Genomic DNA, 26,360 nt, shown 5'->3' with positions numbered 1-26,360 from the left:
AGCCCAGTATTTTAAAATGTCTGATGTCTAAATTTAATGTCTAAAACTGAAAAACCAAGAAATCACAGCATAAGCATGTTAGGTAGAAATTCAGAGATAAATATCAGAGGAAACAAAGTTTTTGAAGGTGGTTGTATCTGGGGAGCAGAAACGGAATGCAGAAGGCTACTTGATGTTACTTGTCTGCTCTGGAGAAGGGAGGGTGTAACATTTAAACATGGCCAAAAACTCTGGACACTTCTCACTGAGAGGTGAGGATCTATGTCCCCTCACTTTGAGTCTGGGTGGGCTCAGTGTGTTTTAACCTGTAGAATACAGTGGAAATAACTGAGCCAATTTCTGGACTAGGCCTTAAGAGACTGGCAGCATCTGCTTCCTACTCCTGAAACCTATTTGCCATGCTGTGAGGAAACCAATGGACAGGCACTGAGTGAGCAGTCCATTTTAGAAATAGATCCTTTAGCCCCAGCTGGGCCACTCCCATGATATTACACGGAGTAGAGATGAGCAGTCCCCATTGAGTCCTGACCAAGTTGCTTATTTGTGAGGAAAATGAACGACTGTTAATGGGATGGCTTGCTATGCAGCAATAGATAAGAAGGTATAAATATAATCAACATCAAGAGAAGGTGGAATATTTGGATTATTTATCCTCCTGAGTGGTGGTTTCCGCTTTACACAAAGTCTGAAGTCTTGGAAGCACAGGAATCTTGAATGACTTTTCAGCTACTTAGTTCCTTGGACCCTGTTTACTAAGCACCCACTTAGTGCTAGACATAGTTCTAGACAGTGTGGACGTAACCGTTAACAAACCAGGTGATATCTCAGCCCTCAAAGAGTTTATATTTGATCAAGATGTAAATCAATAAATACTTAATTTCAGATATACACAGTATGGCTCAATGATAATCCCTTGGGACTTTATATATATAGCATAATTTTGTACAGAGCCCAGTTTGATAGAGGCTTATCTGTCTTGAATCCTAGCCACAGTGATTTAATGAGGTATTAAATCTGCTTCCCTATCTGGACCCAGGGTCTTGACTCCTAACTGTGACTACATATCTTTCAGACACTTGGATTTTTCAAAAGCCTCTAGTCTAATTAGAATTTTGGGATTTAGAATTTTGGCCTCAATTCATGGAGGCCAAGGACAGGAAAACTCTGCATTTGGCATCCTTTTCTGGTCCTCACAGAACTCTCCCATGATGTTGGTCTGAAATATCCTGCATTTCAGTTAGCTTATTCATCAGGACACAAGTACAGAACTCAAGGCTGATTTGTTTTCAACCTCTTAAACAAAAACCACAAGATGGAGGTAAGGTGTATTTGATACAATCAGAAATATTTCAAGTATAATTCACACGAAATGTAACTTGGAAAATACAAGTGCTCTGATCCATATATTTTAAAAGGCTTTATGTAAACCTTGTGTCAGAAGATAGCCATTAGTTATGGAAGATGGAGGGCAAAGAGATTATATACGAAAAGTATTTTGAGGGACTATCTTGTGCTTCATTAAAAAAAATGTTCAGGTTAATTATTTGAAGTAATTAGTTAGGAACAAATGAAGAGGAAATCTACAGAAAAAGAAAGCAACCAGAATGATATCCACCAGATAAGATTCTGAATATTCCTTCACTCTGAATTCTTCTTTGTCAGCTAAACTTATTTTCTAGATCACTCCAATTTCCACAGGTGAGCCTTGTTCACATTCAGTATCAAAACTAATGATGACACTTATTATTTTGGTTTCACTCTCCTTTTGGCATCTTTATGTTTCTTCCGACAGTCCTAGAAAAACATAAAACCAAAAGCCTTTGTTAAAAATAGAGGTAAATACTTTCCAAGGTGTTTAGTAACTATAAAGTAAAATTTAGGTTATTCAATGTCAGGGTTGTAGAAGCCATTTTGGAAGTGCTCACTTGGAATGTACAGGGGATATTCAAACTTTTGGCTTTAAGTGTTTACAATGGAAACTGTAATTCAGTCTTTCAAAAGTCTTATGATTTCCTGCTACTTAATAAGCATGGCCAGAACTCATTCCAGTCACTCAGTGAGGCCACTCTTCAGTCTCCTTACTGCACCATGGGTTGATTGAAGTAAACAACTTAAAACTTCTCTTCCAGCACTATAATTCTGAGCATTTAAGTCACGTTCTCAGCTATCTTAAGTTTCATGCCCTCCTATATTCTTACACCAGGCAAATATTAACACAAAGATAACACCATATCTTTTAAATTAATATGAAGATACAACTACTCACCATACGCAAGCTGTTTGTTCTGGCCTCCCAAGAATTCCTGCTAATATTACTTCCCACTCCTCTCCAGAATAAGTCAGAACCTAAAAGGGGAAAATAAAGAAGGATAAGACAGCCCATTAATATTAAAACAGACAATATTCTAGTGCTGGCATTATCAAGGTCTTCAATTCTAGTTAAGACCATTTCCCCCCCGCCCCCGGCCAATTTATGCTAATTTTTAAAAATATTTTGTTTTCTTTACAAAATGAAAATGTAGAACTACTAGGATTTTACTGTTTATAAACCATTTACTATTATGTAACTTGGTTTCTGTTTGTGTTAGGCTTAAGAAATGAGTTCATTGGGCCTTCCCTGGTGGCGCAGTGGTTAAGAATCTGCCTGCCAATGCAGCGGACACAGGTTCAAGCCCTGGTCCGGGAAGATCCCACATGCCGCGGAGAAACTAAGCCTGTGCACCACAACTACTAAGCCTGTGCTCTAGAGCCCGTGAGCCACAACTACTGAGCCCGGATTCTACAACTACTGAAGCCCGCACGCCTAGAGCCAGTGCTCTGCAACAAGAGAAGCCACTGCAATGAGAAGCCCGCACACCGCAATGAAGAGTAGCCCCCGCTCACTGCAACTAGAGAGAGCGCACGTACAGCAACAAAGACCCAATGCAGCCAAAAATAAATAAATAAAATAAATATATTTTAAAAAAAAAAAAGAAATGACTTCATCAGCAGCCTCAGAGTTTTCATGTGAACTTTTTTTTCTATTTTTTTTACTGAAGTATAGTTAATTCACAATGTTGTGTTAGTTTCAAGTGTACAGCAAAGTGATTCAGTTATACATATATATATTTTTTCAGATTCTTTTCCATTATAGGTTATTACAAGATATTGAGATAGTTCATGTGAACTTTTTAGGGTACTAAAGACTTAGGAGTTTTGTACGTCTAGTATCTCAGTAAGCCCCTGGAACAAAACAAGCCCTTGTTGAGGATAGTGAACAAGTGAGGGAAGTGGCAAGTGGGAGCTTTCAGTTTTCCAGAGCTTTGCAAGTCAACATGCATCTGTCTAACAGAGGGGGCTAAAGCACATGACATTGCAAAGGATCAGAATTTTTCCCAATCAGTTCTTACTTGGACGCATGTTAGTATATCAGAATGCGCTATGGTGAGAGCTGTACTATTACCTGTTCTATACCATTTAATCAAAAAATTGACTTACCATGAAGTCTCTCATCATTCTTAGAGAAAAAGAAAAATCTAGTGGTCTCTTTCTCAGGTAATGATACTTCTCTGAAGTGAGAGAGAAAGAGAGAATTGGCCACTTAATTTCAATATTTAAGAAATGTTTACACTGTAAGTATAAATGAACTATTCCTTAAATATATACGCTTTGTGTTTTGCTCATTTTTCTTTCCTGAGTTAAAGTGATACCACCCTTTCTCTATTCAACATTCTTCTCTTCTACCTGAAACTCTGGTAACGAAGACTTACTTAAGTACAAGCTCTATCTTCCCTGTGCCGATTGTTGATATTCTCACCCCACCATTGCTACCCAATTTGCCAGTGTTTCCCATGGGGTAGGAGCCAACGAGCTGAAGCATACTCTTTCCAGATCAGGGACTTCAGTGGCAGGTTTTCTTCCCCATGCACGTCATATCCCCTACCCAGTCTATCCAAATTTCAAAGAAAAGGAAACATGCTCCCAATTACAATTACAAAAAGGCTACAGAACTCTCTAAAGGAGCCAAAAAAAAGAAAATTGTCTTGAGAAGCTAAGCTTAGATACTTCTATAACATTTCTAAAGCATGTCTAACTCAGATTTTATGAATTATGAAATAAACCTGGACAGAAACACATTACTTACCCAGGGCTGGGCTTTTTGTCATCTGTTTCTTCAGTAACATCTTCCTCTTCTGAACTGCTGTCTTGGAAACGAGGGTCTCCCTGCCAGGCAATCTTCCCAGGTTTCACTGCCTCAACTCTATAGGTCTCTATATCGTCATGACAATGAAAGATGACAGAATTGTAACCTAACGACCAATTATTTGTGGACACACTAATTTGTTTACTTTCACCATGCACACATATTTCTAAATTTCAAATATCTTAATCATTAATTCAAAATATGTAGTATCTTTTTAGATTTTCAAATATTGAGAGAAGCTATTATCATATTTTTGGGCATTGCTACGGTGATCTGGTAAGGAATATAGTAACACTATAAAAACATATACAAACTAAAGGTTTATAAATGAGCAACACAATTTAAAAGAAAAAAAAAAATAAGCATGGCACCTGTGCTAGCATGAGAAGCCTAAACTGTAACATGATGCAGTGAAACCAGGTTGCCTTCCTGCTTATTCATAAATGAGAAAAGGAACATATCTTTATATTTTCAATTCCCAAAGCCTCTTTCTAAAACTGCTGAAAAAGCTTCTGCTATAAGATGTGGGTGATCACCTCACAAGTCCTCATAATTTTCTAAGTACACAAAACACATCTCCCAGGTTGCTGAGGTGTCTTAGTACTCATTTCAAGGTCAATTTCTCACACATGGCTCTCAAAGTTAGAAGAATTAAAGACAGTTATCTATATCATATCAACTCTGTTCAACAGTTTAGGGCTGACCTTGGTACTCAAATGGACAACACAGGCAAGAGAATGAAGTAAGCAGAGCAATGATATATTGTGTCTTATTTAGAACAATTTTGGAAAAACGACTAGATTGCTATACCTCCTTTCGGAGCACTACAAAGCTGGCATTTAATACTCACCTGCTAAACACATGGATACTACTTTAACTGCTCATCTTTAAAATAGAGCTTATTGTTAGCTGTGCATGTATTCTCCTGTATAGGTATATCTTGCTTTTTACAATGAACTTCCAGAAAAGCTACACTTCATCTTAAACACTAGGTGAGGAGCAACTTCCTAAGGAATAGGTGTTTTTAACTTTTAGACTATGTAGGACTTCAGAGGTAAACCTCCTGAAATGGAATGCCAAATTGTTTATACTGGTGCTGATACTTTTCTCTAGGTTCTGGCGAATCTCCAAGGATAAAGTTTGAAACAACTGGTGTATTGATGACATAGCTTATTTGTATAGAGCCAGAGTTACCTATTTCTTCCCTTTCCCTACCATATAGCACTGGTTTTCCTGAAGTCATGGCTTCTCCAACTGCATCTAAGATACAAAGCTATTTAAATATATGACTTCTTATACTTCTTCATGACTATTTCTACTCAACATTAGAAGGGATGCTGCACATTATTCTCTGGCTTCCCTTCATATGGCAGCTATCTAGAAGTTTGCTTCCAAATGCAAGAACAATTTCTTACTGTGTTAAACACAGCTCTAGGCACAGTACATTTATGGTCATGTAATGCTGACTATAATACTGTAATACTGTTTATCTAGATGGAAGAAAGAATCCTTTCTTCAGCTAAGGTTAAATCATTACAGTTACAGTAGATTCAATCAATTAAGTTCAAACCGCTTGAAATGAAAACGTTTAAAAAAAAATGTACCTTCCTTTACATTTTTAGTGTATGAATCAAAAAAGGAGAATGTGAACCCGCTGGGCTGTTCATCCCCAGTCATCAGAGCTGTAGGGTCCTGGACTACTTCGGCTTTCTCTCCATCAGAGTCCTCATTCCAAGGTGTGTTGTCTTCCTTTTCAATGGTATCTTTTGTAGATTGGAATATTTGTTTTAAATCCGTAGCAATGTTATAATACATTTCTTTAGATACCTCAGGTAGCTTCTCAGCTTCCTCCCTTTTCTTCTTTCGTTTTGCTTTACTGCATTGACATATATAGAGATATGTGCATCACAAAAAAAGTCAATTTTTGGAAAGTTTCCAGAAATCAGGAAAGAAAAACACCTTGGATAACTTTAGTCCCATCCTTTCAACAACCAAGAGGATCTACATATAAAACTCATAAAGGCAGAACCTTAACCAAAAAGCTTTTTATAGACAAAACTATTTCAAACAGCTCCAAGTATTAAACAAGAATCATATTCTCCTATCTCTTATCCTCTGAACTACATTTCAGAAGTCACACCTAAGATATTAGCTATGAGTAAGAAAATCACTTAACTGCAATGGGCCTCAGTATCCTCATTTGTAAAATCAACCATGTTAAACCACATGACTTATAAGACTTTTTCAAATTCTAAAATTCTATGAGTTTTATGACACTGACATTAAAGGATTTAGTCATAATTCTGTTTTAGAAATGCCTTATAAATGTGCTAAATCTAGTCTGTTTGGGAATGAAATTTTTCTATTACCATCAACCTGCTCTATGTTTAGGAATATGTTTTTCTTTTTGATCTTAAACCAGAGTTACATGGCAGTCTCCAATATTGAGTTTTTAGCTAGTAAAAGATTAAAATTCTCTTTTCTATTAGAGTCTACTCTATTTACTAGGCCAAATATTCTAACTATATTACCTAAAATAATAATGTCCTAAATGATCATCTTATTGGTGGAGACTATCTTACAGAGAGAAAGTTTTAATGCTTCATTAAACCATTGGTTAGAATTTAAGGCAGATACGCCTCCTATGAAACTGAGCTCTATGAAAAATGGTGTTCTTTAGACAGTTCCAAGTGATTATCATTGAACCATGATGTAGTCGTATTAAAAGTGGCCCAAAGGTCCTTTGATACTTCCTTCTTTAAGATGCAGAAGTTAATTCCCCCATCCCTTGAGTGTGGGCTATACTTAATGACCTCTTTTAAGGAACAGAATAAGGCAGATGTGATGGTGTGTGACTACTGAGAGCAGGGTTATAGAATGCACTGTGGCTTTCTCCTTGCTCTCTCCCCTTTCTGGATCACTGGCTTTGGGAGAAGCCAGATCCCATGTTGTGAGGGCACTCAAATAGCCAAAAGGAGAGGTCAATAAGGCAAGGAACTGAGGCTTCCTGCCAACAGCCAAGTGTGTGAACCATCTTGCAAGCAGATTGCAAGCTTTCAGAGACTGCAGCCCTAGGTGACATCTTGACTGCAACCTATTGAAAGCCTCTGAGCTAGAACTACCTGGTGAAGTGCCCCCAAATTCCTGACCCACAGAAACTGGGACCTAATAAAAATTTAGTTTCAAGCTGAGTTTTGGGGCAATTTTTTACATAGCAATACCTAACTGATACATATTTTGGTACCTAGAAGTGGGGTACTGCTATAAAAGCCCAAAATGTAGGAGTGACTTTAGAGCCCAGGCAATAGGCAGAAGTTGGAAGGTCAGTGAGGCGGGTGTTAGCAAAAGCCTGAAGAGCCCTGAAGAAACTGTTAGTAGAAACTACACGGCCATTGAGGCTTCAGGTAAAGAATTGCAGAAAAGTGAGGTAAATGCTATTGGAAAATGGAGGAAAGGAGGTCATTGCTACATAGTGGCAGAAGGTTTAGAAATACTGTCACCTTTATTAACTGGGAAGTATAAAATGTACCTAATGAACGGGTGAACTAGCTAAAGACATGTCCAGGAAACTGTTGAAGATATTTTCTGATTTCTTCTTGCTGCTTACAGTAAAATATGAGCAGAGATAGTGAAACTAAAGGCATAATTTTTTTTATAAGGAGCTAGGACCTCATGGTTTTGAAGACTCCTACTCTCTAGAAGGCAAATGACATGAAATTTAAGAAACGTCTTCTAAGCAAAGAACAAATCTAAGACTCTCAGGAAAATATGGTGTAAAGCAAGTATTGGTAAAGCTTGGGTCAGATCCAAGCTGCTGCCTATTTATGTACAGACTGCAAGTTAAGAATAATTTTTATAGTTTGAAATGATTGGAAAAATATAAAAAGATGATTTCATAACATATACAAATTATATGAAATGCAAATTTCAGTGTCCTACTAATAGTTTTATTGGAACACAGTCTCCCTTATTTGTTTTATGTATTGTGTATGGCTGCTTTTCTACTACAAAGGCAGAGTGGAGTCACTGCAACAGAGACCATCTGGCCTAATATATTTACTATTGGACTCTGAAGAGAAAACTTTGTAGACCAGTCTAAATATAAAATAAAATCCTTTGTTAAGACCCTAAACATAGCTCAGAAACTTCAATTGTTCAAACAAGAGGGCTTCTGAGGAGTTAAACTCCTTTAAAAGGTATTGACTCTCAGCAGTCTCAGCAGAACCCCACAGTAAAAAAGGCTTATCTTACAGTGATTTGTGGGTGTGACTTTTGTCTAATGGAGTGAACCCCAAGAAGATTCACAGGAAACCCACAAGTATTTTAAGAGAATTATATTAACAGAAACACTACTAGATTGGACTGATAGGTACAGAGACATTTCACAATGAAGAGCCTTTTGGACTCCCACATTTCTACAAGCAAAGCAGGCTGAGAAAATTACTCAGCTGCAAACATGGGCTACCATTCATAAACAAGGAAGGATAAGCCAAAAGGCAGAGGCAAGAACCATGGAGCATTATTCCCAGGCTTTCAGTTCTAATCAAAGAACTCCCAACATTTGCCTGCCTAGATTTCAGAACTACTATGGACCAGTGACTCCTTTGTGCCTCCTGTGTTCCTCCAATGAATAGTGTTTACAGTGGTTATCCTATGTTGTCCCACCACTATGTTGGGGGAGGGGCAGACAACTGTCTCTTTAGTTAGCAGGTATTCCGATGAAAAAGAACTGTATTCAAGGTGCTGTACCCAAGAAACTACAACATATAAGCCTCATCTACACCAAATCTAATTTGGATGACAACATCCTAGATTTTGAACTGACACTATAAAAAGGTGAGACTTCTGGGGAGTCTAGAGCAGGGTTGTGCATATTCTGCATATGGTAGGAATATAAAACAATTTTCAACCAGAGGACAGGTTGTGGTAGTTTAAAATATGTCCACAAATTCCTCAATGCCTCTCTCTTCAGGAATGAGTGCTTAATCTCCCCTTCCCCTATAAAATTATGGGTTGGACTTAGTGACTTATTTCAAGAAAATTGAATAAGGCAGATGTGTCACTGTGTGACTTCTAAGACTATGTCATAAAATATACTGTGGCTTCCTCCTTCTATCTCTCTTTTGGGTCAGTGTTATGAGAACACTTAAGCAGCCTAATGGAGCAGCCAACAAGGTGAGGAACTGGCTAACAGCTATGTGAGTGAGCCATCTTGGAAGTACATCGCGAGGCTTAGTCAGGCCTTCGGAGACTGAAGCCCCAAGCAACATTTTGACTGCAACCTCTCCAGAGACTACCCAGAATCACATTGCAATGTGGAATCCTACATTGCAGGGAATGTTTATGTTCTACTTTGGTCTGGTATGCGATTCTTTTTAAAAGAAATCTTTAATTTTGGAATAATTTTAGATTTATAGAAAAACTGGAAACAGTGCTCCCAAATAACCTTCACCTAGTTTCCCCTCATGGTAGCATCTTACATAGATATGATACAATTGTCAAAACTAAAAGATTAACACTGGTACACTACTATTAACTAAACACAGACTCTGTTCCCAATTCACCAGTTTCTCTACAAGTGTCTTTTTTGTTCCAGGATCTAATTCAGGATACCACAGTGCCTTTAGTGATTTTAAATAGTAGGAAAATCAAAAAATTAAATCAGGCAAAGTTACTGGTTGCTCCATATATTTGCCATATTTATCAAAATGACAGCATATCTATAAGAAATAGACGCTCCTACCACACTAGAGTAGTGCAGTGGATAGAATGGTTGCCTCCAGAAAGATATGTCCGGGCCCTAATTCCTGGAATGTGTGAATATTTCCTTATTTTGAAAAAAAGGTCTTTGTAATAAAGTTAGGGATTTTGCAATGAAGAGATTATCCAGGCAGACTCTAAATGGAATCACAAGTGTCCTTATAACAGACACAAAGATGAGAGACAAATAGAAATGAGAAGCCCACGTGAAGATGGAGGCAGAGACTGGAATAATATAGTCACAAGCCAAGGAATACCACAGATTGCTGGCAGTCACCTGAAGCTAAGAGAGAGGCATGAAATGGAGTTTTCCCCCCCGAATCTCCAGAGGGAACACAGCTCTTCCAATAATCTGGATTTCAGACTCCTAGCCTCCAGAACTTTGAGAAAAATTTTTGTGGTTTTAAGTCACCAATCTGTTACAGAAGCCACAGGAAACTAATATAAGTAGAAGACACCTACTAGAGAAGGGGCACATATCATCATTTCTATGCATGAGATTCCTTTGTCAAAAGTAAGACTCTCTCAACCACATCAATAATTCCTCTCTTTCCCCCTTCCCTGTTCTTAAACTAAATACAATGGGGACCAATGGATGTGATACTTGTTACTATCTACTTTTCTCACTGTCTGAAATGAGATTAATTCAAATGAACCTGCTACTAGAAGTAGTAGCTTAATATACCTTTCTTTTGGTTTATCACCTCTTTTTCTTTCGTAAGTGGCATGGTCATGCCTTGTTGGATCGTAACGTATGATGTCCCTATTAAAAAAAAAGAGTGATAAGTTGGAAGAGACAATTCAGAACATTAATGCAAAAAACTAATAGCAAATTATAATGCAATACCAAGGCAATTCCACTTTTTGAGCAAGAAAAAGCCACATAATATCAAAGAAGTGTATTAGGAGTTCCTTAGAAGCAATCATATTTTAAATTATCTAGTTTTGACTTGTCCTGGATCTTTAAAAATGTTTAATATTATTTTAAACATACTAAAATATATGGATAAAATGATATGCTATTGGGATTTGCATAAAATATTTCAGTGAGGAAAGTAGGGGGAAGTGAGTAAAGGTGTCAAAGAGAAAACTGGTCACATGTTGGTGATTGTAGAAGCTGGGTGATGGTACACAGGGGTTTCATTACACTAGTCTTTCTAGGTTATATGATGGAAATTTTCCATAGTAAACAGTTACATTTATTAATATTTAAACAGTTTTCCAATTTTTTTACTAATAATAAATACAGAAATAATTTAAGATTAGTTTCTTGAAGTGAATCACTAGGTCAAGGTAAGTATAATTTTAAGGGTCTGATACATGTTGCTAACTGCTCTCCCCAGGAAGTTTAAAATGGCCTCGTTTTATGGCAAAGGAAAAGAGGACAGAATGGGATGAAACATAAACCATACTTAAATTTCTTAGCAGCTACTGATCCTTTGCTTGTAGAACTGCTTAAGTTGATGTGCAAAACACTCTGCACAACATTCAGGGCTTTCAACTTTTCTGCAGCAAGCTCTTCTTCCTCAGCAGTTTTCTTTTCATTTATTTCTTAGAGGGAAGAGGATAATTAGTAATCTCTTGGCAAACATAACTTGAGAAGTCTCAATAATCAAATATTTATCAAGCACCTAAACATGTGCAAAGCACATTAAGATATGAAGAAGAAAAGTTAAACCTTGTTTTGCTAACCTCCCTATCCCCAAGATCCCCAATGTCATAGTGAATCTAGAAACTGCATGACCAGCAAACAAAATTCCCATTTCTGTTTGTAATTATAAAAATGAAATCTGAATTTAATGGCTTTCAGTGGCAAGTCTAAAAGTTCTTAAGGTAAAGATTGACAAATGTAATAGAGCAAGATACTAATTATAAAACTAAAGTGATTAGAGATTCTTTGATTTTTTAACTTTCTAAAAATTAATCTAAATTACATGTAAATCTAAAAATGAAAGATAGTGAAAGATGCTAATTTTACTGACTATTAATATGATGTTAGTAGACAGTTACTTTAGCCTTTAGATTCAGTAATAAATATTGCAGGAAGAAAGCCTACACACAGGGCACTGTGGAACCCTAGAAGCTTGTTATCCTTAGCTACTAGAAACAGACAAATATCAGAGAACAAAGTTAAACATTTAACAGCTAGTCTGGATTATAGATAGAAATACAAAAGAAGTCTAAGTGAGCCTTAAAGACCTTTTCAAATTACTGCAGGATATAAACAACCAAGTAACAGAAATAAACAGAATAAAATGCTGATTTGAATAAGTTCTCTATAGAGATGACCCAAAAGTGTCTAAGGGTTCAAAAGAGGTAAAGATTATGTTCAATTGGATTAAGAAATGTTTTATAAACCAGGTGGAGTCTAAGGTAGGAAAGACAATGTAGATCCCCTGAGGAGGAAGGAGAGCATGCCAGGCAAGGGAAGAAATGAATACGTACATTGAAATAAGAAAGTGCAAAGAGTTTACATTGCATTAGGTTAAACCATATGAAACTGCTAATATTCAACAATTTTTGACTTTAGAAAATGGTACTTTCAATTTTACCCTAATATTGACCATTAGGAAATAGAACACAATGCTAGAAAGGGCTCAGGGTATTTGTAGACTGGCTGCAAGCTATTTGTAGGCTGCTTACCTGCAGGACAGTCTTTGTGCGACTCACAAAAAATTCAGCCTCAAAAGCTGGGAAGGAAAGAAACAAAAGACAGAGATTCTATGTCTGACTGCCCTAAGAATGGAAGTACCATCAACAGAAACAGAAGGGTCCAGAGCACCTGAGAGAGAGTAAATTCAGTTTGGGATTTGCTGCGTTTTAACATGCGTTCAGGGACACCTGTGAGAAATATCCATCAGGCATTGAAAAAAGAATAATTGGGAGCTCAGCAGAACAGTCAGGAGCAAAGATGACCCAGATTTGGAAAATATTCATGCACAAAAGAAGGTTAAAGCCACAGGGACTTAAAGAACCTTTACATATCTAAAGGCAAAGGGAAAATTAGGCACAGAGAATTAAGAAGAAAATAAGGAAGTTATAGTGCAATGGAAGCCAAGGAAAAAGAACAGTTCAAGAAGGATGATCAACAGTGACAAATGCTACAGGCAGGCTGAAGAAGCTTGAGAAGGTGCCACTGCATCTGGTGAACCAGTTAGTATGTCCAGGGAATGCATACTAAAGAGTTGTAAAGAGACAGACAAAAGTGGCAGAAGTTAGAAAGTAAACTCTATGTATAGCTTCTAGGCTATTCCCAAGGTTCTGTCCATTCCTGTTTTCAACATGGAATTTTGAGCGAGAAGCTCTGAAACATAATTTGCTGTGGATCCTGGAGAACTTACTCTCTGAACACTTGTTTTCAGAAATGTACAATATACACAATAATCACCTGAAAGAATCAAGAGCATCATTTCCAGAGGTTGTATTTTCAATAAAAAGCCAACTGCTTCTAAATTAGGTGCAATTTATTTTTTCATTTCAGGTTTAGAACTGAAAAAAGATAGGAGTGGCAACTTGAAAACTGGCAGGGTTTAAGAAATGGCTTTTTGAACCTATGAGACGTATGTCTGTAGAAAGAGGGAAGAGATAGAAGAAAGGGAAAGTATGAAGATGTGCATAAGAAAGGAAGCTAACAGGAGGTATGAATGAGGAAGATTAAGATGCAGATTAGATTAACTCATGAAGAGGAAAAAAGTAAGGACAGAGTAGTTCTGAGATTGGAAAGGAAAGCAGGGAGCTCACTTGAGGTGGCCATCCTCAAGTGAGGATGGTAGGAGGTACGAGGTAAGGTCTTTTGCAAAGGATAAGAGTAGAAGATCTTGTAGAGAAAGTCTGGAACCACTGGTGTAGAAAACAGTATAGAAGTAAGAGCAGAATCAGGATGCTTCTGGTAGCATCACTGCTGTTAGATATATTCACATGGGATGAATTTACGTAGAGTGACATTTAATGGTACATTGTTTTTAAAAACCTGCACCCAGCACACACGCTGGAGGGAAGATAAACACTTCCTTTAAGTAAGCCAAGTGTGATGTAACCGTCTTCCACAGCCTCACCAGGACCTGATCTACTGACAGGTAGGGTCCTTGCCTTCTCTCTAATGCCAGGAACAGGATGATGGAAGATGGTATCTTTGGTGGATGCTAACTATTCCTGTCTTTTCTGGCAGCTTCAGGTATTTATAATTTTATAAATAAATTAATATGTACAAACTCAAGAAGTATTGAGTAAGCTAACTATTGGATTACAAGCTCCACAATTCAGTGTCTTGGGGTACAGAGTTTCTCTATGTGTTAAGTGAAGAAGCTAGACTACATGACTTCTCAAGGTCCCCCAGCTCTGACATCAGGACTGTTTGTTTGGACAATAAGGCATTTACCTTCCTGTTCCTCTTCACTATCACTTTCTAGAAATCGGGAGTCCATGCGAAATCTGTCATCAGTGCCAAAGTGAGACTGCAAATCCATGAGCTATAAGACAAAACACAAAGACAACTGACAGCCATATTCCCAAGAAATAACTTATAAACAAGACCTTCCAAGTATACCTCCATGCCATGAAATTCACTACATTAATGTTTGCATAACCTCACCTACCCATGAACCAATCAGAGAGGGTCATGGAGGACTCACTATTAAAATAAACACCTTAACACTGGAGTGTGGGTCAAGGTCTGCCTGCACTAGCATAGATTTAAGGATTATGTCGAAAAATAAGGACATGTTGCAAGTTTTATTATTTTCAGTCTTCACTAACCTTCTGTCCAGCTCTGCCCTCAAACTGAGGTTTAATTCTGAACCTGTTACTGTCATCTTCGGAACCAGATTCCTCATCATCGCTGCTGTCAAAGAGCTTCCCAGAGGCTCCACCCACGGCTTCCTGTTACATAGGTAAAGATAGAAACATTTATTAATAACCAAGACAGTATTTCCTTCATTATGTAATCTTCCTCCTCACATGTATGGAACAACAACCCAGATGCATCTCCCAGGAAAGACTGGATGGTGGTTAGAATGGAAACTTCTGACTCAGTGATATCTACTTGGCCCCTTGGGTCACTAAATCCAGAGGCTCCTAATGCAGCCTGGAATGGGGGGAGTTATTAAATGTGTGAACACTTTCTGCAGGGTTTCAATAATATTGATGTCACTTGGCAGATGATGTGGATAGATTTATGTAGGAGAAAATCTCTAAGGCCCCTGTGGTATCCATGCGTGATGGTCAGGGGAGCCCTGGGTTTCACTATGGCTCCCAGAGGATTTTATGTTGAGCCCAGCAGTTGTGTGCAAGTCTTGGTATGCAACAAGCAGAAATGGATCTGCAAAAGTATAGGAATGCCGACATGGACATCCTAAATTTCTTACTTTTACTGGTTCCTCTCCTGGATGGTTTTGCTCCTGAGTGGATGTCTCCTCTGTTTCACTTTCACTGTTGGAACCAAAGATGATGTGCATTGGCTTGTCCTCTGAATAACCATCCTAGAGTGGGCATCAAAAGCATTACCCTTAAGACAACCCCTCATCTCCTTCCCCTAGCAAGTCTATTTCTGACCCTATTTTCTTATATAGTGAATGATGCCATCATCCCAAGATAGAAACTTCTCTTTCTCTCCATTTCCAGTTTATTACCAAGTCCCATCAGTTGGACCTTCTTGCTATTTTAAAAATATATTCCCACTGTCACTGCCTTGGTTCTGGCTCAAGACCTCCCACAGGCTGTCTGTCCCATTTGATTTGTTGTTCTCATCATGTCCTGAACCATCTTTCCCAAACAGAAGTTGGCAAACTTTTTCTGTCAAGGACCAGAGAGTAAATATTTTAGGCTTTGCAAGCCACATATAGTTTTGGTTCTGTATTCTTCTTCTTTTTTAAACCCTTTAAAAATGTAGAAACCATTCTTAGCTTGGAGGTTCTTCCAAAATAGGCCATGGGCTAGTGGCTTGTGAGCTCTATCTAGTTTGCCAACTCCTGTTCCGATATATACACAACTAATCTCCATTCCCTTGCTTCAAGTTCTTTAGTCTTTTCACAGCTTTGAGAATAAAGTCCAACCCCTGTAGCCTCTTCACACCTCACCCCTACTTATCCCTCTCATCTCATTTCTCACCATCTTGTACTCTATACATTTAATCACACTGATTGCAAATATTCAGTTTTGTACAAACTATTCCTTTATCTTGGAATGCCTTTCCTCTCTCTTCGTACCCTTTTACCTCTGCCAGACCAATTCCCACTGATGCTTTCACACTAGAATCAGTTCAGCTGAGGAAGCACTGGCTCCCCACCCCCCTCCCCCCCACCACTGCCAACAAATTGGTATGCCTCCAGTGTGCTGTCAGAGCACACAGGCGTACTTCTTTCTCATCCCATGGAACTGTGACCTTCTGTCCACCACACTGTAAGCCAATACCGACCACCTAACAGTGATCCTCTCTGTAAATCTAGCACTTGCTGTGAAGGCCTGGAATTTCACAGGTAGTTAACAATTGTTGAAAGAATGAATAAAGACTCATTACAGTAAACCTTGGTAAGATATGAATCACTTGGCAAGTGATTTATACGTACATTCAGACATATTAGGACATATCACTTAACTATATCAGTTACAGCTTCTAAAGAGATATCCGGATCTACTAAAGATACAAGGACACAAAACACAAACATTCAGCTCTAAAGGAGCCCGTCTACCTTCGTGGGAAAGAAAGGTTGGACTTGGAAACAAGTTCTTGTTAAATTCCTAGACTGAAAATATACTCACCAAATTTGCCAGAGCATTGTGAATCAACTTCTTTTGTACTTCTTTTGCTTTCTGCCTTGCCTCTAAGGCTGCCAAACGCTTCTGATTATCTTCAGCGTGCTTATCCTTAGCATTAACATCTGATGAACTATTAACAGAAAGTGGGAAGTCAGTTTTGCTTCCCTGAGGGTCTCTCCTGGAGGAGACCTCTGGTGATTTCTCAGGGGCCTTGCGGCTGCACAGATCAGGCCTCTTTTCGGAGCTCTCTCCTGACTTTCCAGTCCTGCGGCAACAGTCTTCATCAAAGCCTCTCCTGGGAGTCTTGGCACCAAGACTCAAAGATTTCTTATCTTTTAGTGGCAACAGACTAGAAATAGGATTTCCATTTCCCTTTTCTGAACTGCTAGGGAATACCACCTTGTGAGCCTGGCTCTCAAAAGTAGACTGTCTCTTTTGAGGCTGAATTTGGTTTGAGTCATTTGCCTTCTTTGCATGTTGGAAAAGAGTCAGTTTACTTGATGGGCCATTAGCATACAAGGACCATTTTTTCATGGACATGTTCCTGGGATCCTCAAGTTTCAAGGATTTATGATCTTCATTAATATTGTTAGAGGCAACACTCTCTTTCAAGGATTTTTTCACTGATTCCTTTCCATAGAGACAGCCTACTCCCTTGAAAGCCTGGAATTTTGGCTTTAAGGTATTTTCCTTTGGTTCCTGTTTTCCATGTGTGTTCTCTTTTCCTTCTAAAAGGGAAGCCACAATCTCCTCAGGATGAATACACTGTTGGCCTTTGTGGAGGCCACCTGGAGTTCTGTGGCTCTTAGAGGCTCTGTCAGACTTGGCAGTGGTTTTCTGGCCATTGTTCTCAGTATCCCCTTTTGGAGCCTCCTGGTTACTGCCAGCCAACTGTTCCAAATCAGCTAAAGTGAGATTCATATGGAGACAGTTTTTCATCATGGTGTTATACTCCTTATCTCCTTCAGACTCGGTTGATTCTGATACAGAATCAGCATCTTCACTGCTACTGGACTCAATCGGAGATTCACAACTAAGAGGCTTAATTCTGTGACTGAGGGCTATCTCTTTGTTTTTTCTTTTTTGTACTTTAATACAATCAACAGAAAGATCACATTTTTTTCTATTTTTCAAATAAGTTTTCTTGTGCATAGACTTTTCTGTTTGTGAAAATTCTACACTGTTTTTGATCTTATCAGAATTTTTTTTCATTGCAATGATTTCATCTGTATCTCCTGAATCAGAGTCACAATCATTTCCCATAACATTATCTTCACTACTGAGGCAAAAGACATTATTTTTGATGCCTAAACCTGTTGAAGTATGAAATTTGTGAAAATGTGATTTAAAATCATCTCTTACAACTTCAAAGGGATCATTTTCAGATCCATTTATTGAGGACCATGTAGTTTTCTCTAGGTTTTCCTCTCTTGCAATCATTAGTCTTAATTCATCTTCAGAATCAATATCATCATCAGACATGCTATTTCTCTTTTTGGTAGTTTCTAAGTCAGACGTCTGAAAAAATACATTTTTAAGTTTCTGACTATCAGAATCAGGTACATAGGGTGATTTAGGAGTAATGGAATTATGAGGTGTATTTTGTGCAGCCTGTTGTTGTATTAAATGTGGACTCCCCATTATGCTACTAGGTTTTGGTCTCAAAGCCAGAGATGCAGTGAAACCCTCATTCTTCTGCACTTTTATTATCTTCTTGGCAGGGCTGTGAAAGTCAGAGAATTCTCCTCGTCGTTTCTTACTCATAGGATCATTCCCTCCTTCCAATTCCCAAGTGAGGCTGGATATGGGGATAGCATTTGTGAAATCCTCCCCTATTTTCTTTAGGTTGTGGCAGTATTTTGAGGGATCATACTTTATGATGTCACCAACAGTCAAGGAAAAAAACAAAGGCAATAGGTTTTAGAAAAACCTATCAAACTGGTAAAGCAAAAAGAATACTGTTTAATCTTGAGCAAGTCATTGACTCATCTTACCCTCAGTTTCCTATCAAACAAAATAAGGACCTCATTAGGTGACTCAGGGTCTTTGGAACTGACATGTCCATGGCATGTCCAGAGTGAAAACCAAGAACCATCACTATTAATTGGCAGAAATTACTTGGGCTGCATGTGTATATCACAGCAAACCGATTCAGATTATATTCTAGGTACAAGAGGCCACAAGACTTTTCTGTAAATCTGAGAAGTCTATCCACTGAGCTAATACCATAAAGCGGAGTATAGAGAGGAACCCAGAGGGGGCACAGCTAGATACTAAGTGTTGGTATCTCAAACCTGAGACTCAAAGATTCTCAAACTTTTTGGCCATTCCTGTCTTCTCAATGCTGGCTCATCCTAGATCTGATTCTCTTAGCTCAATGACATCCATTTCACATTTTACTCACTCTCTGCATTTTGTAGGTCTTTCTTAGAAGGCTAATAATTCTTTACCAGGTCTTTGTTGCTGACATTGTCCAGAAAGATTCTAGTTAATGTCACTGTGCTGTAGTGACAGCTGGCATTTGCTGATTTCCTAAAACATATGAATAGACAAGTATAAGTTGCTTTAATCTATCACTACTGAAAAGTCCCTTTGTTCATTTAGTAACTACTGAATACATGGACAATTATATGTGAGTTGTGCCAAACAGTGTCTATTGTCTCTTGGCTTTACACTGTCCTTCCAAATCCTCCTCTTTGCTGCCAGTGGTACCATTGGTTGGAAGCTGGAAGGTGAAGAAGAAAGAAGTATTTCCCTGACTTTAGTGCCACTGGCAGGGACAGCAGAAGCAGCAGCTGTGGCCAGGGCTCCAGGGGCCTCAATAGCCGTGAACAGTGAGGACCCACCTCTGTTCGAAATACCTGAAATTGCTTCTGCTTCCCATGACACACAGGGTTAGAGCTAAAAGAATACAAAAAACACCCTCTGCCCAGAAGTCCATGACACTAGGAATTCAAGGTCTTAGACAATCTGACCTCATTTCCTCAGGGGAACGGGCATCTGAATTTGCTCATACTGGGTTCCATACTATTTCCCCATCCACCATTCTTCTGCCTGTCTACACATTTCTACCTACTATTTTCCTCTCTCCTAGACTCCTTCCTATCTCTTTTCAATTAATGTGAAACTTATCCCACTTCCTCTAAAGCCTTGTTTAATGATTGTGCTGTGTTCCCTTGTCCTTCTTTAGCTCCTTTGGCAATGGCTTTGAATCCATGTCAAACAAGAAGAATGAGGTATAAATTAGTAAGTCAACGTGCTTCTTTAACAATCATCATTTGTATCACTTGCATAAAACCTCATTACATTCTCTCATTATCCTCTAATTGTTTCATACATGTAGGTAGGTGGGTCTTACCTTACTTAGAAATTGGGAACATAAAAACTGTTACACAAACATCTAAAGATTTACTGACAGAGGCAGTGAAATTCTAAAGGTATGAAGTAAACTTTTGCAAATATCCACATCGTAGTAAACAATAATTTCTCTGAAAGGCCAATTGCTAAGGATATTTTACGTTTATGTTGATTCTTTAGGTGAAGGACAGGTAAGACTCTTCCAAATTTACTCACAACCCAATTCTAAAAGAAAAAAAAAAAAAGAATATATTTACTATACTTGTCACAAATGGAAAAGATTAACCACATTGCATAAATATCACTTAAAAATATCTGAACTCATAGTGGACCACGATTACTGTTGGGTTTAGTTTTCTGATAATGAAACACGAGTGCTCAAAAATGTGTATGAGGAAAGGAAAAAGAAAGGAGGAAAATTGGGGCAGTTATTCATCCCATATAAACCATGTAGGATGCTACACAAATAACAGCCATTAAAAAGGCAAACGTGGGACCTGCCTGCACTCCTCACCACCTATGCCCCCTGGGAGACCTGCCTCCACTTGGGTTTTGATTTCTCTTTCTAAAATGGGGAAAACTGTGCTTTCCCAAGAGTTGTAAATGCATCTGAAGACCATAAAGCACTATCTATGTTAACTGCTTCAAAGCAAGAGAAAAAAGCAATTGCTTTAAAACATGATGCTCATGGTCACCTGGTCTCAGGAATTGGTTCCTGAGCTACTCAGGCTACCAGAGGAGACTCACTTTGTGCCCTGGTACTTCTGTCCCTGGCACAGCTTTCACATGGAAATCCACCACTCCCATCTTTTCTAACAAGTTGGTGTTGCTTGTTGTTGATTTTCCTTTCTTTGCTTTTGCTTCTTTTCTCTCCTGGGCCAACCTGAATCAAACAGAAAAATATAAATAAGAGTTAAAATAACCAACCACACTATTAACAGTGCTTCTGTTTTGTTTTTTAATACTGTAAAGCTGTTTAACTTTATAGAGATCATTTAGGGTCTCTCAGTTTTTCCCTTTCAACTTATGTACTTTTGGCATTTTATCTATCCTTAATCCTTTCACTCTTCCTTATGAGGAAGAGGTGTCTTTCAGAGCCTAATATGCTAAGTCTTGAATACTTCTACTCTCACAACAAAGAGAATGCAGAACGCCAACTCAATCTTCCAATTCAAACTCCGCCACCTTATACAGGCCTGGTCAACCGTGCTGACCAATTCTCATTGGCCTCTTTGCCTCTGGTCTGTCTCTCTTACATTCCAACTTCCAAGATTCATGCTCCCCAGGCATAACTGCATAGACACTCCAAGGCAGCAGTACTGTGTGCTCACCTGCTCAGGCCTAGGGCCCCAGTTCCTGCATATAACAGGCAGCAAAGTGCTGCTGAATGAAAATCTCATCACTACCCTGTTCACAGAGGCCCCCAGCTGAAGAATAAAATCAAATCCTCACCTTTGTCACCAGACCACTCCCTCAAAACTTGGTTTAGACCTTATTTTTCCTTGTGCCATTTCTTTGGCCCACAACAATCTTAAAACGCTCTTGGTCACTCCATCTGTACATTCCTAAAATGTCTCCTATTTTGGAAGCACCCAATCTCATACAATCTTTTCTCCCTAAGAATACTTTTAGGATCTTAAAATGCTTTAATAGTTTTTACATTGCCTTGTTCTTAAATCACATGCATAATTAATCTTATGCCTCTCATACAGGGATTTCCTATTATCTTTATGTTTTTGTATGACGCTTTCATTAACAGCCTAAAGTCAACTTAAGCAATTTGGTACTGTCTATTAAAATTTTAAATGTGCATAACTATGACATAGCAACTCCTTTTGTTGACATAAACCCCAGAGGGACCATCCTCAAGAGTCTTCTCTTATCAAGAGGAAGTGGAAATGTTCTAAATGTCCATGAGTGGGGGATGACTAACTACACTGTGGCACAGCCATTTTCTAAAATAGTACTAAACAGTCATTACAAGAAGGGGGAAGACCTACATCATCACAAAAGGTTGTGTTTAAAAAGTTGAGGGCTTCCCTGGTGGCGCAGTGGTTGAGAATCTGCCTGCCGATGCAGGGGACACGGGTTCGAGCCCTGGTCTGGGAAGATCCCACATGCCGCAGAGCAGCTGGGCCCGTGAGCCACAATTGCTGAGCCTGCGCGTCTGGAGCATGTGCTCCGCAACAAGAGAGGCCGCGACAGTGAGAGGCCCGCGCACCGCGATGAAGAGTGGCCCCCGCTCGCCACAACTAGAGAAAGCCCTCGCACAGAAACGAAGACCCAACACAGCCAAAAATAAATAAATAAATAAATTTAAAAAAAAAAAACAAAAAAAAAACCTTGCTTTTAAAAAAAAAAAAAAAAGTTGAAATAAGTATATATTTTTATGGGTTAAAATATATGTATATATGAGCATTACATTATCTTCTTTGGTGGGGTCTGGGGTCACAGTGAGTCACAGTTAAGAAGGATTTTAGCTCTACTTGTAATGCATATATTTGCTAAAACTGTAATAGTACATTATTTGATAGCTTCAAATCAATTAAGTGAACATATAAAACCACTTACAATATAAAAAACATTGGGTCAAATCATGTAGAGCAAATCTTACCTGTGCAAAAAACTTTCCTTTGCTAGCTGAATTTGTAGTGTTCCACCTTTCCATTTTGTTTTATTTAAAACAGACATACCTATAAAGCAAAGAATTAGTACCCAAGTACATGGCAATGCAAAAATATATAGCAGCATGTGCTTTTACTAATTAGTACCAAAAAAAGAAAACCTGCTTACCACAAAGACACAGAGGAAATAGAATAAAGAAAATGAGACCTGGAAGGAGAAGGCTTAGGTCCCATTCTCATCTTGACCACTTATTAGATCCTTACACTCCCTACCTCCCTGTGTAATTGAAAGATTTGAATGAGGCAAATGTGTAAACCATAAAGCAAAATTTGTCATTGGTTATAAAGTAACGTCAGGAATCTGTGGCAAATGGCTGGTATTTATTTAACATTTCATTGTTATTTCTCACACTAAAACTATAAAACATTAATGTAATTTTCTTAGAGTGAATCAGAGGACACTGGAATCCTGCAGCACCTCACTTTTATTTATCACCTCATACTAATTATCACTGTGAAACTTGCAAACATATTAGCTGCAAGTAACTAAACTGTGTTTAAACTACTGTGCCCTAGTAGTTGATTTTTCTCAACATCTGCTATCAGCTTCCTTAATAATTACCACTAACAGAAATTTCTATAAGGTAGGTACTATGCTAAGTACAAAGGTATTATTCAACTTAATCTTCACAGTAATATTATGAGATAAGCAGTATCTTGGTCATACATCAGATAAGCAAACCGGGTCTTCTAGTTTAAATAAACTGCTAGGTCATACAGCAGAACTGATGTGTTCTTAACTGCAACATATTTGTCATATCTATTTCCTAACTGAACGAATCAATTTTTTGAAAATGAAATTACAAAAGGCCAATGGCCCTCCTTCTCTATTAGCATGTTTCCTACTCAGTGTCTTTTGACTTTTCAGTCTCCAAATAATTAGAATGCATTACTACATCAGTGGCAGTATGAATTATCTCCCCCTCTTTATTCATTGAAGGTCACAGGTGGCCCTCAGCTTTACTAAACTTATCGATGGAGATTTCACAATTTCAAGGATATGATCTTATAAGGGCATATTCTAAAATCCTCTCCTAACAGCATTTAATAACAAGAATTAGTTGCTGAGAAATGAACACACTGGGGAGGTGGGTATTTCATAATATCCAGTGGGATATGTGTAACAGGTAGTTTCTATTAAAGTGTGGTCCCTTGTCCAAAATATTTGAGAATGCCATTTTTGAGCAAACTCACTGGCAATGTGCTACCGTATGTCATTCATTATGGAATGAACCTAAACCTCCTGAATTGTAGGATATGGAAATTCTCTTGATCGTGGTTGTCCCTCAGGATGAGTTAAAGGTGGATGTTTAGGTTTAGAACGAAAGTTATTCCAAATTACATGGTGACATGGACTGGTAAATAGTATAGAAAACATTCATTACATTTTTTCAGGTCTGCTTCTGCTACTCTGATGTTGACATATGCAAAGACTTTCTGTGGGTTTCCTAAAAAAAAAAAAAAAAATTTAAATTCTTACCCAGAGAACAATGTAAAAATTATTAAGTTTCTAAATTTAAAAAAGAGCTCTTAGAAACTTACTCTTTCAAAGGAAAACCTTGTTTATTTATCATTGGATACAAAGATTGCATTTTTTTAAAGCATGATTATCTAAATATTCCAAAAGAAAATACGTAAGAGAAAAATGTCAAGTACTCAGTTAAGGAAACACTTTGCATGTTTGTATGTTAGTGATATTCTACTTAATAGGACCCTACTAATTATTAGAATTTTAGCTCTGAAAACTGAAAGCTACATGTTTCAGAAATTGGATGTTTGGAAATTCCCTGGCGGTCCAGTGGTTAGGACTCCGCGCTTTCACTGCTGAGGGTCTGGGTTCAATCCCTGGTTGGAGAACTAAGATCCCAGTAAGCCGTGCGGCCAAAAAAAAAACCCACAAAAACAAAAACCGGATGTTTGGGAATTTAGAAATTTTTGATTTCAGAAACGTAATTCTGGGCAAGTTCCAGGTCACACGTAACACCTCCAGAGCATAGGAGGGGGAGGGATGGGGGGTGGGGGGTTAGTACAACAGTATCACGTAATGAGATACATATCACTTTCAGTGTTCAGGGCTAACATTCATCTCTTGGGTTCCTTTATTTTGTGATACTTGACTTCAGTTATATTTGCCTTTAACTACCCATGAAGAACTATAAATTTACCTTGGTCATCTTTCCGAGTGATGATTTCCACATCAGAAACTTCTCCAAATCTGCTGAACTGATTTTGTAAGTCTGCCTCAGAAATATTCTGGCCAAGGCCACCCACAAAAAGGCGCTTCGTTTCTCTGTTGGCTTTCATCAAGGCTGGGCATACACTCAAGTATTTCTAGTGGAAAAAATAATTATCTACAGAGAAGAGCTCTTTCCCTTAAATCTTCTCAAATCTAAACAAAACAAAACAAAACAAACAAAAACCCTCAACCCCTTTCCCTGAACCTTCTATGCCAAACTGGTTGCCTGGAGCTGTGTTTCACTTCCTATTGTATTGCTCCAAATTTTATCTCTGGAGACTCTGTTCAAGGCCTACATCCACATTCTTCATGAATGCATTTTGGAACAGCACCTCTACACACAGACACAGGTACAGGCACATACTTTCCCTCTAAATGACCACAATATTACACTCTACTCCTCCCGATTTTACTTATCCATATTGTTAGGTGTTTTCCCTTTATTCATTCACTTTAACAAACGCTGACAGAAATGGGATGGGACAGGTTAGCAGACGAAAATATAAAAAGCTCTCAATCCTCAAGCTCCTCAAAGTCACATGAGAAGTAAGCAAATGCTGCAATTGCAATACTATGTCACAACAGAAATATCTACAAAGTGCTGTTCAGGCATAGAAAAAGCAACTGATATAGCTAATACAGACTTTTTAAAAAACACTATGTGCCAGCATTGTACAAAATAGTTTGCAGGCATCTTTTTTCAGATTAGCAGGAGAGGTTAAGTCACTTTCCCAATGCCATTCAGAATTAGCGGTGAAGCCAAGATTATAACCCAAATCTAATTTCAGGACCTGTAATTCTTTATACTAGGGAAATTGCTGGATTAGAAGGGACTCAGGAAAACTCTTCCAGAGGTACTGAGATTTGAGGCTTTTCATGAGATCTCTAATCTCGTTTAGCACCCGGCTGGCGCTCAGCTCCCAGACTCCTCCCACGCGCGACCCCAAAAACAGCGCCAAAAGCCCTGAGCATCGCTCCTGATCTAGGCGTGAGCCATGGCCTACATCTTCCTGGTAGCTTCCTCCGCCCCCAACCTACCCACCCTAGCCTTCTTCCTCTGAGAAGACTCAAAGACGAGAAGGGAGAAGGTAGGCCAATTGGCCTCGGCACATCCCATGCCACAAACCCACTCCTCACCACTTCGTTTTTTACATCCCGCGCAGTTTAGGGCCGTAACTTCTAGTCACGTGTCCCAACAAGTGTCGCCTCTCTTCCTTCCTACTGGATTTCCAACCCAGCATCCTAAGGTTCCACTACCACGCACAGTTCCCAAGTGCTCTTTATTTCGTTTCCAGGCTTCCGGGCGACCGCGATGCCTCCGTCCCCTGCCTCAACATCCGCGAAAGAACCCAAATTAAAATTCCCTAATTCATACTGAAGAGGGTTA

The 26,360-nt window shown here is 38.6% G+C and overlaps 1 protein-coding gene across 9 annotated transcripts; it reads right to left on the bottom strand.

Annotated features, from left to right (window-relative positions):
* Positions 1–1,313: 1,313 nt before the first annotated feature.
* NOL8 (nucleolar protein 8) lies at positions 1,314–26,353 on the bottom strand. 9 transcript variants are annotated; one of them, XM_082400907.1, is made up of 17 exons: positions 26,012–26,353; positions 24,903–25,126; positions 24,123–24,185; positions 22,668–22,746; positions 20,801–20,936; positions 20,210–20,278; positions 16,700–18,577; positions 15,307–15,420; positions 14,699–14,821; positions 14,322–14,412; positions 11,356–11,494; positions 10,629–10,706; positions 5,788–6,059; positions 4,124–4,250; positions 3,478–3,548; positions 2,267–2,346; positions 1,314–1,794 (listed from the first exon to the last, which is right to left on the bottom strand). In XM_082400907.1, the coding sequence occupies exons 2-17, from the start codon at positions 25,039–25,041 to the stop codon at positions 1,744–1,746; spliced, it is 3,510 nt and encodes a 1,169-aa protein (XP_082257033.1). In that variant the 5' UTR covers positions 25,042–25,126; positions 26,012–26,353; the 3' UTR covers positions 1,314–1,743. The 9 variants fall into 9 exon arrangements, 8 of the variants coding, with proteins under 8 accessions (XP_082257033.1, XP_082257031.1, XP_082257030.1 ...); XM_082400905.1 differs by having other exon boundaries at positions 26,016–26,353; XM_082400904.1 differs by having other exon boundaries at positions 26,111–26,353.
* Between the last annotated feature and the right edge of the window lie 7 nt (positions 26,354–26,360).

The sequence above is a fragment of the Balaenoptera borealis genome (assembly GCF_965194805.1).
Source record: "Balaenoptera borealis genome assembly, chromosome: 8".
In the NCBI taxonomy this organism is placed as follows: Eukaryota; Metazoa; Chordata; class Mammalia; order Artiodactyla; family Balaenopteridae; genus Balaenoptera; species Balaenoptera borealis.
The sequence above is the reverse complement of the archived record's forward strand: the minus strand, read 5'-3'. Positions and strand labels throughout refer to the sequence as shown.